Below are 17,594 nucleotides of genomic sequence, written 5' to 3' on the forward strand. Positions count from 1 at the left end.
AGTCAAGTCGTTTCGTTGTCTTTCCAAGTCATGTCGTGTTGTTTCTTTGTTTTGTATGGTTTGTTTCCTGGTCAGGTTGTGTTATTTCCTTCCTATTCCAAGTCGTGCCGTTTCCATTCCCAATCATGTCGTTTTGTTTAAATTCATAGTCTTGTTGTTTCCTCACTTCGTGTTTGCCCTCGAGTCCGTTTGTTTTGTTTCTTTGTTTTGTTATATTAAACTACCTGTGTTCTAGCAAGTGCGTCCGCCTCCGTCAGTCCGCCCCGTGATCCTGACATTTGGAATGTGTTTCTAGCATCAAATTAATAATGGGTAAAAGTTTTTCAAAAAACATTTCTGTATAAACCTCCTAAATTTACAGTTCAAATGATTTGCACATCACTGCAATTTGTTTTTATTTACATTTTGCATTTTTTACATTTTTTACAATTTTTTTTTAAATTTGGTTGTAAATAGCAGTTTTCTTAAATGCAGGAACCTGAATGCTGTAACATTTTAGGGTATAGTTTAATGACCTCAGAGTGGTCAAATAGCATGCTGTGAAGCTACAGAGGAGATGAGCACAGGAATTACTGACTCAGTGTATTAAAACACTCCTCTTGGAGGCTGGGAGCATTCAGCACTGGACAGCTCCCCAGAAGCTGCCCATAAATACACAAGGGTCTGTGCCAAAGGCTACAGGTTTTTTGGCAAATGATTCCTAGTGGATGTGATAAACATTCTGCAACCCCAAGCTTTTTAACCCTATAAATATTTCACTACTCCAGAGGCCACATACATAAAAATCTAAAGTGAACGTTGGCTTCAGAAAAGCAAATCAGTCATTTTGATCACCAAGTAGTAGCAAGCAATATTTATGATTTTTTGTTATATTTTTTATGTGAAGTACAACTTACATATATCAAACTGCTTTATTGTCCATGAATATACCAGTTTATGATCCATGGAGCAGGTGCCCAACATGGGGGCATCCTTACTTAATACAGATTTAGTATTAAATCTCTAATACATTCAAGCCACTAGGAGACAGTATAAAGTTTTCTTCATTTATTCTTAACTCTGAATTGTAAAATCACCTCAAGAAAATATTTGAGTCCCAATTGGAAACACATCCACTGTAAATTAGTTTTTTGACAGATTTATTTTTTTTTAATTTCTCTCATAAGCATTAAACTTAAAAAAATGTGTTCATTTTATGCTTGTGACCACAATTGCACACTATTTTAACATATGATTAATTTATTATTAGTTGGCTGTTTAAGAGCCATCTAACAAGAGAGACTTTTACAGTGATTTAGCAGTGTAATATCTGCAAAATAAAGTAATACAACAAACAGAACATATTGTGGGCTTCCCCCATGACCCCATTTGTAAATTAAGTGGCCCCTTGCGGAAAACCTGCTGTAAGCATTGTCCAAATATCATAAAAATTTTATGTTCTATGAACATAATATGTTTAATTTCCTGCCAGATTTGCCACAGTGTTGTTGTGGGATGCAATAAAAGTACAGAAATTAATATAGTAAATCAGTGAGAGAAAAGAACTTTAATTAGAACCCTGCCTTTAAATGACCACAAAAATTTCTCATCAGTAATACTGTGATATTTATTATGTATTTTTTATGCTTCTTCTACGATACATGTATTAGGACAAGCATGGTTTTCCTCACTTGACATTCAGTCACAATCAAGCACAGCAGTTTTCCAGCAGCTTGTTATTGCCCAGGCTGAGGTCAGCGGGAACCAGGACAAATCTTCCTGATGATGTGTTTAAAAACCAGGTGTAAACATAATCGTGACAAAATGACAGCAAGCTGTATGGAGACTGTCTTAAATGGCCAGCTGTGTACACTGTCCACACGTAACACTAACACAAACTGTAAACATGCAACTAAAAGAGCAGACACAGCAGCAACTTGCAATACAAACCTGGGCCACTAAACAGTCCTTTATTGTTGACACATATCCACAACCAGAAAACCTCCCACAGCCCATTGGAGGCTATTAAAATGGACTATTAGACAAAAATTCAAAGGCACATCATTTTTCTTTATCAAAAACACACCAGCCAGCCACAGCGCATATGGTTTCCACATTTGGCTTCTTTAGATTTTCATTGGAGGCTGAAAGGCTGATGTAGCTCTTATGTAGTGCATTAATATGGAATACCACTACATCGGTCACCACCAGAAACCACCTTTCTTCAAAGAGTAAAAGAAAGCTTATAGAACTGCCAGTGCTTTAATAATTGGTTGATGTGTAAATAGTTACTGTTTTAAATGTCTGTGCCCAGCAGCATTAGGTGCCTTGCTATTTCTTTGGCCAGAATGCTACTTTTCTTATTATCACCACTATTATCTTATTATCACAGTGTTACAGTTTTACATGGCTACTGCTGTTTTCCTTCACTCTGCTGCTGTGTATTACACAAAGAAACCTCTCAAATATTTGCAGGACTAGTGAAAGAGGAATTCCAAAAATATTTTATAAATGTCTGTGAAAGCAAATTATTAAAAAGTAAATCTAAAGGAAGTCATACCTAGTGCTTTAATGTGAAAAGCTTGATTCTGGAGAACTGTCAGTATCACAGTGGTGGGTGACAGGGGCCAGACTTCTTAATGCCATTGAAGACTCTTCAAGTTCTCACATGAAATGGTCAGAAATACACCACCAGGTGCCAGAGACATGTTTGAAATTGGCATGAAATTTTAAGGAAGAGGTCTACACACATTGTGTTACTCTGAAATCTAATTATTTAATGTTTACAATGAATATTATAATCAATAATTGCTGCTTATTTACAAGATTTAGTTTACTACATCATATAATAACATCATATAATAATTTAAGACGTGGGGTTTGAAGTGCCAATAAAATGGCCAAATTTGCATTGTAGACACTGTCAACACCACTGTAAAGACGTCGGAATCATTTGGTAACATACACTCTTTATAAAAAGAAAACTCTGAAGGAATTATTTACATTTTGAACACTGGGTTATGCAGGACACGGGGGGAAATAATCCTGGTGGAATTCATTTCACACACTCAGCTTTAATAATGCATATGAGCCTAAGGTTAATATGCTCAATGCCTGGTATAGTCTAGTGTGGTGTAAAGGTTTTGAGCAGTAGAAATGTGTTCCCTGTGTGTGGCTTTTTATAATCCAGAACTCACCCTCCAACATCAGTCCCCTGAAATGAACTACTTATCATCGATTACTGACTGCAACCAAATCCTCACAGCAATGTATTTTGATTTAGTGAAAAGCCCTTAGTGGAAAGCTCCAGATGAGTAGAAACTGCTAGGGCTGCACAGGGGGAAAATGTTGTATGTTGTTTTAACTACATCAGTTTTCATTCTTTAATACTGTTATGCATACTCCCTTTTTAAAATGAAAAATTGTTGTAAGGGAAGTTAGGAGTGATTGTGTGTGCATGAATGAACGTGTGTGTGTGCCATTAATAAGATATCGTTCGTATTAAAACCACAGAGTTGGCTGCAAACAAATGCCTGCTGTATTACAACACATAATGGTTTGCTAAAACATTAAGGCTGATTTAACAACACAGATCTTAAGAAGTGCAGGTGAGAATCATGTGTTATAATCAAACAAAAAAAAAGACTAATGTGGAATGAACAGAAGGTGAGGAAATAAAAGCTAATTAACAGAAACCAAGAAAACACCTGGGAGTGTCCTCCTGCGGAGCTGGAAAATGACTGACTGCTACCTTCCCTTTAAAGTTTAATCAGGAACTTGAGTGCCATCAAAGCCCTTTGAGTTTTTATAACTAATTTTTATTTGTGGAAATATACAATCTGCAGGATACACACAGAAAACAACAAACTAAATACTCTAAACTCTCCTTTATCTTTCTCTCTGTTCCTCTACCATTTCCTTTCATCTCACAAATCTTTTCTTACATCCTCCGTTGTTTTCATTCCTCTACTCCTCTCTTCCTCTCCTTTTCCCTTCTCCAATTCTTTTCAACTCGTTTACTTCCCACCACTCTCCTCTGCATTTCTCTTCCTTCTCTCTCTCTCTCTCTCCAGAGTCTGAGGCGGGGATGTCTGCAGTGAACCGCTGTCTGGACGCGGCTAAGGCGTGTAACGTGGACGACACGTGTCAGAAGCTACGCACCGAGTACGTGTCTGCGTGCATCGCTCCGTCCGCGCGCGCCGGACCCTGTAACCGCGCGCGCTGCAGCAAGGCCCTGCGTAAGTTCTTCGACCGCGTGCCGCCGGACTTCACGCACGAGCTGCTGTTCTGCCCCTGCTCGGACACCGCGTGCGCAGAGCGCCGCCGCCAGACCATCGTCCCTTCCTGCTCCTACGAGGAGCGCGAGAAACCCAACTGTCTGACGCAGCTGCGCGTGTGCGAGGCCGACTACGTGTGCAAGTGAGTACAGCCACTGACCACATACAACACAGCGTAATGCGGACTGTATGCTACTTCCGCATGCAGTCACGTGATTACACACGACTTCTCTCTGGTGTCCCATCTGTCCTGTAGACCAGGGGCTTCCAACCCTAATTAGGACTCTAAGGCGTGGAGGTTGTCGTTGCCAATCAGAAACGGTTATAGATTTTGACCAATGAGAGTTGTTACTGTCTCTCTTCATTTTCATTGGGTGAAAAGAGCCCAGTGAACATACACACATCTCCAGTCTGATTCAACTTTGAAAAATATATAATTAGGTAAAAAATATTATGTTAATGAAAACATTTTTGACGAAGTGTATTTTTGCTGGTTACATCCCTAAGCCCTAGCTGACCCCGGCTTGGTACCAGTGCACTGTGGAGTTGTTGTACCTTGTTGAAATGTGCCACAACATTGTACTTATTATAAGTACAGCTGCATAAGTAAAACAGTATGGATATTTTGATAGGCTAAAAGTAGCATATCACAAAATACCCCCAATAGACGTACAAGCAGGAGTTATGTCAAAATCCCAATATGAGGTTAAAGATAAAATAAGGTAATTAAGGTGCTAAGTGCACCTGAGAAAATATAGATTTATTAAAACACTCCACAGTCCGGTATTTGGGATCCTCAGTTCAAGACAGTACTGACGCAGGCAGCTGCAGGAATCACAGCAGCTTGCAGTACAAGACTTGTTTCTTCTGACATTTGGCACTGTATCATGCACTGGTAGTAGATGCTGAGATGCTAAGAAGCCATGCTAACAGTAGGTTACCAGGAGTAAATCAGAAAACAAATGTGTTTTAGAAATCTAGCAAAACATAGTCTAGGCCATTCAAATGCAAGCTATAAACCACCTCAAAATGGAGTTGACAAGATCAGATATTTGTATTCACACACAACAAAGTCACAAACAGAGTAAATATCAAATGGCCTTAACATTCAGTTTTCCATCTTAAATAATAACATGACGTACACCTTCCAGGGGAAATATAGTACAGTTATATTGTCTTACTTAAGGTACAAAAATGACAGATTAGTATCTTTTGTGTGTGAGTGCAGCCCTAAAAAAAAATTTCAGTGTCCCATTTTGAACATTGGATTGCTGCCACTTGTAATTTGTCACCTGTAATGTGACGGAAACCTAGTGCTCAACAAGAGAAGGCCTCTGGGATGACGCAGGTGTTCATTTGTCATAACTGTGACGGCTGATTTACACGGCCTGTTAAATGTTATGATGCTGTGAGGAGCTGCTTTATTCGACGTTGCTCTGCTGAGGGAAATGGGGACGTGAACTCAGTACACATCCTTCTACTTATCACTTAACCGGCAGCTGATGGCTGCATATGGTAAGGGCTGTTGAAGTATATGGGGTGCTTAGGCTTAGTGGCCCCTCTGTGCCCTCAAGAAAGAGAAGCCTGTATTCTCTCCCCAAGGCTCTCAACGGGCCTAAGGATGACTTGAGTTCTGTTCTGTTCCCTCCCTCTCTCTCTCTCTCTCTCTCTCTCTCTGTCACAAACACAAAGGCTTTCATCTGTCTCCTGCATTGATCTGCCATCACATTCCTTACACTCAGGCTGGCGGCCAATCAGGCTTTGCACAGGTAGCGCTCACTTAATTCTACAGCAGTCTCATTAGCATACACTATCTGCAGGGCCTGTGGGCAACTTCTCTGAGGTGCATCTGATTGGATACTTGATTTGCTCTCAACACTCAGGAGATTGTCAGTACAGTGTGTGTGTGTGTGTGTGTGTGTATGCACTTATCCATGTGAAAATCCACTGGCTGATCTCAGCTGCTCAGCTGCATCCAGTTGCTGAGTGTCTCCACACAATGCTGCTCCAGCAGTTTCTAAAGTAGGCCGTGCTGCATACGACCAAGTCCAGATACCACTGAATCAAAGTGTGTGCATATATTTGCAGGACAAATATCTTCTAACTTTTAGAAAAACAAGAAAAAAACATTAAAAATAATCTAAATTGTCACACCCTTCAATTCATTCTCAATTATTTTTGTTGACATAATGTATGTGGTTCACCTGGTTCAGGCATGGAACTATGAACCAAGAGGGGTGGGGGTGGGGGATAAATTAATGAGATACATAATGCATGTGACTTGTAATATTTCCATTGTAAAAATGCTGTGTCAATTTATTTAAATTTGTTCCAGGAAAAAGTTGCAATTTTATGTGAATTACAATGTTTAGAATAAAATCCAGTGGCATCTGGAAGCAAAAGATTTGTACATGTGCATGGGGGGCACAGCAGGAAAAGGTTGGGAACCACTGGGTTAAGCTAAGCTAAGGCTTAGCCTTAACCTAATGTCTTTTATTTTTTTATTATTATTATTATTATTATTTTTTATTATTATTACAGCGGCACGGTGGCGCAGCAGGTAGTGTCGCAGTCACACAGCTCCGGGAACCTGGAGGTTGTGGGTTTGATTCCCGCTCTGGGTGACTGTGAGGAGTTGGTGTGTTCTCCCTGTGTCCGCGTGGGTTTCCTCCGGGTGCTCCGGTTTCCTCCCACAGTCCAAAAACACACGTTGGTAGGTGGATTGGCGACTCCAAAGTGTCCGTGAATGTGTGTGTGTCAGTCTGTGTTGCCCTGTGAAGGACTGGCGCCCCCTCCAGGGTGTATTCCCGCCTTGTGCCCAGTGATTCCAGGTAGGCTCTGGACCCACCGCGACCCTGACTTGGATAAGCGATTACAGATAATGAATGAATGATTATTATTACACTTGTGTGTATGCACAGAGAACATATACATTCTGGTCACATTACTATGCACTCCCACCTTATATCTACACTCACTGTCGATTTGATCAAGTCCACTTACTGTACACTGTGTTCTGTAAAATGTAGAGACCATCCCGCATGTATTTCATTTTCAGCCAAAGCCCAAGCACATTTAGTGATGTTGGCGTCTGGACTCTGACGTGGCCGGTTCATTCTTCTATGAATATGAGAAGGACCAGTGATAGATTTGCACTTTTTCTTCTTTTCTCAGTGATGGCTTCTTTACAGCTCCACATTCTTTCAGATCCATATTGTTGAGTTGTCTTCTCCTAGTAGAAGGATACGCAGAAGCCTCTGTGTTGCCTTTTTTTCTATTATCATTCAAAGATGATGTGTCCATATTATTGTCGGGAATCGAGACATCACTCAGCAGATGTTGATGAGTTGGTGTGCTGTTGATGAAATCAAATTCTGTAACTGTACAGCTACAAAGTGCACCTTTAGGTTTAGGTTATACCTCAATGTGACCAGTAGGGGGTATGTAAGCATCCACATCCTGACAAGGTATAAAAACATATGTGTGTATTTGCGAGAGAGTGAGTGAGTGAATGTGTAAGAGGAGCTTAAATATCTGGATGAAACAGAACAGAGTGGATCAGGCTCTGATTGTCCCAGCCTCCTTTAGTTCTGCAGACATGTTTGATTCAAGGACAGTTTCACTCATTTGTTTTGTGCATCATATATATACAAAGGATGAAGGCATCAAATCCTATCTCAAGCACATCTGTGTGGTTAATTAATTTTGTAGAACAGCACGACTGTGTGGAATTTGATACACATTCTCCTTCTACATCTGGGACATTTGTTTACCCTGTCATAGCTCTGCTTTTTCCAGGCGATATTGTTGCTGGGAAATTGAGCCCGACGTAACCCTAACTATGCTGAACTGCACTGCAAAAGTGGGGCAATGGGGGGTGTGCAAGTACAGGTGTGTGTTGGAGGTGTGTGGCAGCTTGTTGGATGATAGATGTGTTGTTGTGTTTCCCTCAGGTCTCGCTGGGCCCAGTTCCAGCACGATTGCCAGCCCTCACAGTTCACTGCCAGCGGCTGCCAGCAAGAAAACTACGGAGCCTGCCTCATCGCATACACTGGCCTGATAGGTGAGGAGTCTGGGAAAGTAGTTCAACCTGTCTCATTACACGGGCTCATTACCAAAGACAGAATACAGACCTCGATTCAACTGATTTATCCATGTTTCACCCTCTAATGTGGTTCTCTTTTCATAGCAACTGTTTTTTTTATAAAATATTTCTCCATAAAATATACTCCACAGCCCAATACAAATGTATTTATATGCATCTAACCGACACTTGAATTGGGCATGACTAAGCTCATGTGCAGCTGCTCCAGAGTTGACCCACTTAATTTCACATATGTCTGTCTAACTTAAACCAGCCATGCACACAATATGTCAGATTAGGCAATATTAGTGTCATAAATTTGTGCCATTTTGGTCAGGACTGGCAACATTTTTAATGGCAATTAAATGGCATTTTTGTTCTCAGAAAATAATAAGAAAAAAAAAACACTGTGGACTGTAAACGGTGGAAATGTTCCTGGGCATTAAAAATGGCACTTTTCCACTGCTGTACTCACTGGACCCTGGTCGGTTTTCTACTATAAAGCACCCCCAGCCCCGAAATATAACCAGTGATGTTGCAAAACATTGTCTCTAAAGGGAACTGTGGGCTTTGGAAACTACAACAGCGGCAGTAGTAAAGTTAAGTGTTTTTTACTCATTGTGTATTTGTGTGTTGCGGATGTTGTTTGGGACTGAATACAGCTCCGCGCCCCAGTTCTGGAAGATCATTGGAGATTTCAGTTCCTTGTTGCTCCGTCTGCCTCAAAATACCACATTGCACTTTTATGAGCTGCCTTTGTGAAAAGTGTGACTGCTTCTGGATTTTGGAGATTTAACAAGTGGCTAGCTTTTCAAAAATTCTCTCTGGCCAATCAGCGCTCTGTGATGTTTATACGTCACGTTTAGTCCCTACTCGGCTTGCTAAGAACAAGGCTTGAGCAGGAACTAAAAACATCTGGACCAGGTACCAGATTTGCCTAGTGGAAAAGCAAGAAAGCCAAGTCAAGCCAAGTAGGTACCATTGCAGTGAAAAGTGCCAACGTCAAGGACCTCACAGCTGCAGCAGCAGCATCCCTCTTTCTGTTCGTTAGTTTCCAAGTCATGGCTGTCCAATGAAAAATGTGTGTCTCCAATTTTGTGGAGGTTTTATTTACTGCATCATTTTGACAAAGTTGTCCTTCACATTGTGTGAAAATATCATGATGAATGGACCAATAGAAATGCTCCAAAACTGACTTCCATTAAAAGTTAAGAATATTTTTTTAATTCTTCTATAAAATTACTATTTTGGAGATACCAGGTTTTTCTTTGGAAGGTGATGATATGTACATTAAAGAGTGATTGTCATTGGGTGTCCCAGATGTTGCTGACTCTTGATTATGTTAAACTACACAGCCCATCCCTCGTTCCTGATGCTGATATTCTGGGCCGACAGATGCTGAAAAAATCATGTCAAAATCCGGCTAAATTGGTGTAGCCTGATCCCAGCATTAATTTGAAATTCATGTACTCTAAAGATCCCTATTTTGATTTGTGCAGTACATTTGCTCATTGGGTTTTTACCACTGTTTTGAAAAATTTGTCATTGCTACAATACACACGGCAGCAGACGACAGCAACAATGTCTACAAAAGAACACATTTTTGGGGGGCGGAGCACAGATAGGTCAATTCAATTTAGTGACGTTCAGACTTCAAAGCCTGTCAATCGATTCAAATAAAGAGAACTGACTACCTCAAGAGGGCTTCTCCTTTTGAGGATTGGAGTATTTGTTATGCAAATTCAGTACATAAAGAGTAGCAAGAGAGGGGGTGGAGGGCAGAGAAAGAGATATAGACAGAGGGAAGCACTGTGGCCTAGTTCTCTGTCATTACAGCAGTATTTTGCGGGGTGCACTGTGGAGATGTTGCACTTTTGTGTTCTGGGACAAAAGAAATTGATGTCTTTAAACGAGCCCATCTCAGGCCACAAGAGCTCCAGAGAGCAGCACTTCCACTTTCCCTCCTTTCAGCACAGCCTTTCTCCAAACAATGAGGATGACACAGTCACTTTCTCTCCCCATAGAACACACACACACACACAAACACAAGCACACACAAATCCGACAGCTGGAACTGTCTGCAAAAAGAAAAAAAACCTACAATCTTTACTAAACATGCATATGCACAAAACACAATGGCCTGTATTCATTAAAGTTCTTATTCTTTGTATGGTCAAATCTGGTCATAGAAAGCCCTGGTAAAGGCTGCGAGTTTCTTTTTACTGACTCAAAAAATATGCAGCAAGTGTTTCATGAATACAATCAATCCCTGTCACTATTTTTTCAGTTCTTATAATTTAAACACTACAATGTTGTTTATACTCTGACCAGCTGAGGGAGAAAGGCACTCACTGTTTGAACCCAAGACTCAGCAATGAGGACAACCACTGACTCATGAACTGCTGAGAGATCCTCTCTCCTTGGCTCAATCTCAGTACAGCTGCATAAATTAGGATGAGGTCCATGTAACCAATTATTATATGAGGACAAACTAGTATGTGTTTTATTTATATAAGGAACTAATGTATAAAGGCTTGTTTTTAAGCACGGATGATGATTGGTTTCCTAAATCAGACAAAGCAGCCACATTTGCACTTATTTCAGAACAGCATTGATCAAAAGGGGCCAGTGTACTCAAATTTTCTTGTATCTCTGTCCCTCTCAGAGTCTCTTTCCCTTTTTCACACATACAATACATGAATGTGTGAAAGTAAAGGTATTTAGAGCCTTTATCAGCTGCAGAGCTGAGATGATACTGCCATATTGATTCAGTACACATCTGACATCTGTGTAAAACCACTTTAATAGAGTCTCCTGAGGAGCAGGTGTTCAAACAGATTTTGAAACTTAACAGATTTTGAAATTTAAGAGGAGCTGCAAATTACTCATTTTACAGTATTTTGTTGATGTTTTTATCCAGAGTGCACAGTTCTAATTACGTTTCAGAGGTGGGCATTTGTGTTAGGAGTCTTGCCCTAGGACGCTAATGGTGTAATGTGGTGTGATGTAATGTGGGCAGGTCTGGTCTATCACATTAAAATCAATAATGGTATTGGACAATATAACCCACTACACTACACCATTCACTCATTCACCTCTTCATTACAGTTTCATGCCTACAAGGGCACACTTTTCTAGCAAACTTTGGATGATACAACTTTGAATGTGGAATGCAAAAATCCCATTCAGTCTCACTGTAGTGCAGGACTTGCTACTTACACTTTCATTTTGTAAGTGTGCGTGAATGGTCATGATGCATGGAGGAGTTTGTTTGGTTGTGTAGTGTTGGCATAGCACCAAGGGTAACCCAACTGCCTTCTACATAGAAGACTAGGGTTCAGTTCCCTGCTTGGGTAATCATATCATATTATACACTCATATAACTTTATACCAAAAAGAGTTCCTGGGCATGATCCTTAATCAAGTTAATCACAGCGTAATCACAAAATGTAAGCTGCTCTGGATAAATCTGTCCACCAAACACCATACATGTAACTGAGCTATGATGGTTAATGTTTCTTGTTTTATACCAGTCTACATTTTAAAGATTAATGAAACCTTGCTAGTTCCAGTTAGTTCAATTTTGAAAAATGTTCAAAAGGCACTGTAATACTGCCTCCCTCTATGCTTATATACTTCTCATATTTATGAGAGTGGCATGGATTGGAGTCATCAGGGGCAATGACATTGGTTGAATGTGACATACCATTGCACTTCGGGACAATGATACATCATCTGCAGAAGCCAAACTGACAACAATTTTATTTTGAAAATTTTCTTTTAACTGTGTATAATTGTTGGATTTGTCGGATTAGTCGTGTGAAACTGGCCATAAAAATATAAACATAAGTTTCCACAAAATATCTGAAGACTTTTTAAATCAGATTTCAGCTTTTAAGCTTTAGGGCCATTTCAGGTGCTCTGTTTCAAATGGGTCCTCATTACAGACAGCGTTGAGATTAGTCCAAACATTTTGATATGAAAAATATGTTGATATGCAACAATCAAGAAAATGCCCATTGACCCCAGAAGATAAATTTAAAAGTAGTCCTTTTGAATCTAACCTAAATTGCCTTGTTACATTTAAAGAATCTCTTAGAAAGAAATATAATCTTTCAAGGATTGTTAATTACGTCATTTTTAAGATGAACATTGTAGTTAAAAATGGGGAAAAAATGTGTGTAAAAATGGGAAAATTAATTTTCTGGTTGAACACAATATTTGCGGTGGTCTGTGAAGCTTGTCCAGCCTCACATCAGTAGTTGTGAAAGTGTGGAGTAAATTCTGTAAGCACAAATTTAGAAAAATGAATAAAGAAATAAAGAAAAATATTCTGTATTCACTCAATGAGAATCACACCCAAGCAAATATCTGCCTTGTAGCTGGTTAAATAAACATAATAACATCTCTCTCTCTCTCTCTCTCTCTCTCTCTCTCTCTCTCTCTCTCTCTCTCTCCCTATCTTTCTCTCTCTAGGGAGCACGATCACTCCAAACTACTTGGATAACTCCACTTCTAATGTTGGGCCATGGTGCTCATGTGCAGCCAGTGGAAATCACAGAGAGCAGTGCAGTCTCTTCCTTGACCATTTCCATGACAACAGCTGCCTAAGTGAGTCACCCCTCCATGACCATAATGGACTAAATATATCATTACTCACTCACTGTAACGAGAGAGAGAGAGAGAGAGAGAGAGAGAGAGAGAGAGAGACTTAAATATAAAACATCAGTACAGGAACAGTATTACTACATTGTCAACTCTGGTAACGTCACATTTCTTTTTCCAAGCAGCTGACTTCACATCTGCTAACAGTTTCTCCTGGACAGAAAAGGACAAATATGACCTTGGTTCCGTAATTTTTAAAAGTACATATTAACAGACATTTTAGCACTATAAAGTGGAAAACTATGATTATTCCCTCTTTCACAAGAGTTATGGAATTAAACTGCTTTGAGAGAGTTCCTAAATGGACTTGTCCCCCATATGTTGTGGTGATGTTCATAATACGCTTAGAACAGTATATCTGATAAATCCAGCCCTGTAGATGTAGGTGTACAAATGACTCAAATGTTTGTAGTTTGAAGTGAACATGAACATGCACCTAAAGTAACCAACATTTGCAATGGAAGTCTTTAAGCCTTTTGTTAAATCAAGATGAAATATGAATGAGCAGGAGCTTGTAAGAGTAACTATCATTGCAGACATTAGATGCATGTTTTTACTGTTCCATTTTAATCAATCATAGTCTATCATTCCTAAATTGGACTGGTTTTACTGGCTTTATTGTACTTGGAATATACACTTTGCAGGTGTGCTGTCAACAGAAATAAGATTATTGCATCAGTACCCAGCCGGTACTATTTCATATTTAATGACTCTGATGGGGATAGGGGCAAAAAAAAAGGTTTCACTGGGAAAACTCTAGCAAGAATCTAAATAGTGTGAAATAACATATTACTGGTTTAGTTCTGTTGAAACTGGCCACTCTTAGCACTTTTACCCAGAACCAGAACAAGGTTCTTAAGAACTGTTCTGGGAATTGAAACTCACCATGCTGCCTTCATCTTTGAACTACAATGTTATCTGGAAGCAATCCCCAAACTTGATAATTAGCACATACAAGCAAACTAGCTTTGGGGTTAAACCTGTCTCTCTATTTTCTCTCTCTCTGTGTGTGGAGACGCACACAGAAGCAATGTCAGTAACAAGGCAGTAATAGGGATCAGTGAGAGAGCATCTGTCAAAGGGAAGCTTCTGCTAACAGCTCAGCAGCATGAAACACTCCTGTCGAGCTCGGATGCTTGGCTGCTAGCGGTAGTGTGAGCTCAGAGTTGATTCTCTTGGGAAAGCTGGTCTGGAGATACAGTATGATGAGGGCCCAGAGAGCTTCTTCCCTTCAGCACAGCAGCACTTCTGCCATTGCTTCTCTGCTATTCTATTTTAATTGTTCCTTCCCTCTTGCTCGCTTAGTCTCTTGGAATCTCCCTCTAACTCTGGTTTGTTTTTCAGCTTCATTCTATCTCATTCTTTCTCTATCTGTCTTAATCTCTCTGTCCTTCTGTCTCTCTCAGCTTTCTTTAATTTCTTCTCTCTCTCTCTCTCTCTCTCTCTGTCTCTCTCTCTCTCTCTCTCTCTCTCTCTCACTCTCAACTCTCATTGTAGGAGTGTGCTGGTGTATTGGTTTGGGTCTAAGAGCTGACTCTGGTGTCTTAGTAATTGAGCGTAATTTGGCTCCCTGCAGTAAAACTAATGGAGTGGAGAGAGTCAGAGAGCAGCTAAGAGAAAAAAATCAAAGATCAGCGCAGGAAGCAGCGCTGCTTTTTTTTTTTTTTTCATTTTTGGAGAGGGAGGTCACTGAAGCTGAACTCAGCTCAGCTCAGTTCCCCTGGAGTGGTGTTACTCACAGGTGCATATGTAACTTGACTCCTAGCTTTTCAGACTACTGCACATACACTCACTGGCCACTTTTAAATACATCTTGCATGTCTCTTACCATATACCATACATAGTGTGCCAAAGTCAGACACCAACATTTATCTGGTTAATGTCCATACCAAACAACCTTTAAACACAAGTTCAGATTCACATTCAGGACACATGGGTTAATGACACGATGGAGTACACAGAATGGAAAAAGTAAAGATAATGGAACTCCTAACAGCTGTGCAAGACCTGATTATCAAGCAGAACTACATTTATCAGTTACAGAAAAAAATATGCATGAAAGAACATTTTGTAGCATGGGCTATGCTGTATTCTATTTCACAGAGCAGATTTATTTGATGACTGTAAGAGTGTTCATATTAAAGGGGTATTCAAGAAGAACTCCATCAGAACTCATTGATGGAAATGTCTTCAATGTTATGGACTTATTGAAAATTATTGAAGGCATTTTTTAAATATCTGAAACTGAAAAGCTTAACTTGGGACTTATTTTCCAAACATGTGAACAACTTACTTGATCACTCTGTGCCCCAGAACCAAGCCCACACCTGAGCCCCTTGCTCTGCAGCCAACTCCAAGCCTCACAATCGAGCTTTGTGCCCTGTGACGGAGCGTTCAGTACAGAGGGTCACTCTGTCTATCAAAACTATTGAGAAACTGTATAGCTTTGCAGACTTGTGTCATATTTTGTACTGAAGTCCCCCTGATTTTGGAAGAAATGTTGAAAGAGCAAATGTCCAGCTGTGTCAGACTCTCAAACTTAAAGAACCAACACCAAATTAACTTTCAGTGCTTTACAGGTCAGCACCATGTGCCTCACCTCAACAACGTATCTCTGTGACTGTTGAATTACAAATCAACAACTCTCACTGAATGACTACTTCAGTCATTACAGGGTGGCTCACAGCAGCAAAAAGACATTATATATTTGCAGAATTCTTTTCCTCTTTTTCTTCCTCATATTCAGACCATATATTTCTCTGTATATTTTAGCTATTCCCCCTTCACTTGGTATTATTTTTACCTTAAAAATCATCATCATCATCTTCATCTTTTCTGCTTTGTTAATTTCAGGGGCACAGTTACCTTAAGAATACAGCTTCAAAATCATTATGATTCTTCAAAGACCTGTATTAGAGAGAATAGTATCTCTGTCATTGCTACTCCAGGCTCCAAACTCAAGAAACTGCACTATGTAAATTTTGGAGGAGAGTAGGAAACTAACCCCCTTTTAATTTCAAGACATTATCGTTATCTGTAAGCGTTTATCCAGTTCAGGGTCGCAGTGGGTTCACAGCCTACCTGGAATCATTGGGGGCAAGGCGGGAATACAACATGGAGGGGGCACCAGTGTTCACAGGGCAACACACACTCACACATTCACTCACACACTCACACCTACGGACACTTTTGAAACCCACGCAGACACAGGGAGTACACACCAAACTCCTCACAGACAGTTACCTGGAGCAGGACTTGAACCCACAACCTCCAGGAGCTGTGTGACTATCACAATACCTGCTGCGTCACCGTGCCGCCAATTTCAAGACAGTGATGTAAAAATAAATTACACTCTGCAGCTGTAGGGGGAGCCCAGCAGCAATAATACTCGACCTTACTTGATGTTCCTTTAATAATCTGGACTATCTCAGGACTATCTCAGGACCAACAACGAGACACTGACAGAAAGAGAAAAAACAGCTCAGTGGAAAAATCACAATTATAAAATATTTTGAATATAGATGACCACCCAAAATGAATACATGAAATGGGCTTCATTTAGTTTCTGTAATGAAACTACTGGGGTAATGTAACAATACAAGAGCCAGGGTTTAAAACTGCAAAGCATACAGGTAAATCATCTAATACTTGAGGGCTCAAATAGACTCTTTTCTATTTTTATAAAGAACATATTTAATACAGTATTGCACACTACAAAAGCAGGGCTATCTGAGATTATCTAATGACTCAGCATGGTTTCAGGCAAAAGAGTGATGTTTCAGGCAAGGAGTTTGCACGATGCTAATATTAGTGGGCAATTATTAGCCAAAAGGAGGTTTCCATTCCTCCCTTTATGCCAAAACAACAATGACAGTGAAATAGAATAGTATTGGAGCTGATTAGTGTGTGTTCTCCCTCTGTCCGCGTGGGTTTCCTCCGGGTGCTCCGGTTTTCTCCCACGGTCCAAAAATACACGTTGGTAGGTGGATTGACGACTCAAAAGTGTCCGTAGGTGTGCCTTGCAACCAATGATTCCACGTAGGCTCTGGACCCACACCGCGACCCTGAACTGGATAAGGGTTACAGATAATGAATGAATGAATGAATGAATGAATGAATAGTGTAATAGTTTGCACATCATAACTCACCGAAATGACTTATAAGTGGCTTGGCTTTGCAGATTTATGAATATGCAACTATTTTTCCACTCACCCACAGTTTGAGAGCATATGACAAGCCTCACCTCTAAGGTTGACAGGATTGTTCTTTGGGTTTTTGACTTCTGAAACCAGGGCTGCAGTTTTGAAGCAGACATGCTCAGCAATGATGCAACACCTAGCGTATAAACTACACAACACAGATATGTTAACAAAGTCAAAATCTTGCTTTTCAAAGGAATTGGGTTTTTCAGAGACACAGCCGTTGTGAATGTTTGATTAAAAATTGAGCACAAATTATTCTTTGCTGTAGATTTAAAAAGGAAGTACTATTGATGTATTATTGGCTCACCAATTTTCTTGAAATATATCGTATATTATAAAAATGCTTGGTGTGTTTATTGGTGCTTTCCCTCCACGTGCTCTGGTTTC

The 17,594-nt window shown here is 40.0% G+C and overlaps 1 protein-coding gene across 1 annotated transcript in view; it reads left to right on the forward strand.

The window, feature by feature from the left end:
• Nucleotides 1–17,594, forward strand: part of gfra4a (GDNF family receptor alpha 4a) — a 165,583-nt gene that overhangs the window by 138,437 nt on the left and 9,552 nt on the right. Inside the window, exons 4-6 of the mRNA XM_066679419.1 lie at nucleotides 4,053–4,398; nucleotides 8,210–8,319; nucleotides 12,817–12,951. Coding sequence (XP_066535516.1) covers nucleotides 4,053–4,398; nucleotides 8,210–8,319; nucleotides 12,817–12,951 — 591 coding nt within the window. The remainder of the gene's footprint in view (nucleotides 1–4,052; nucleotides 4,399–8,209; nucleotides 8,320–12,816; nucleotides 12,952–17,594) is intronic.

Source organism: Hoplias malabaricus, chromosome 8 (genome assembly GCF_029633855.1).
Source record: "Hoplias malabaricus isolate fHopMal1 chromosome 8, fHopMal1.hap1, whole genome shotgun sequence".
Classification (NCBI taxonomy): Eukaryota; Metazoa; Chordata; class Actinopteri; order Characiformes; family Erythrinidae; genus Hoplias; species Hoplias malabaricus.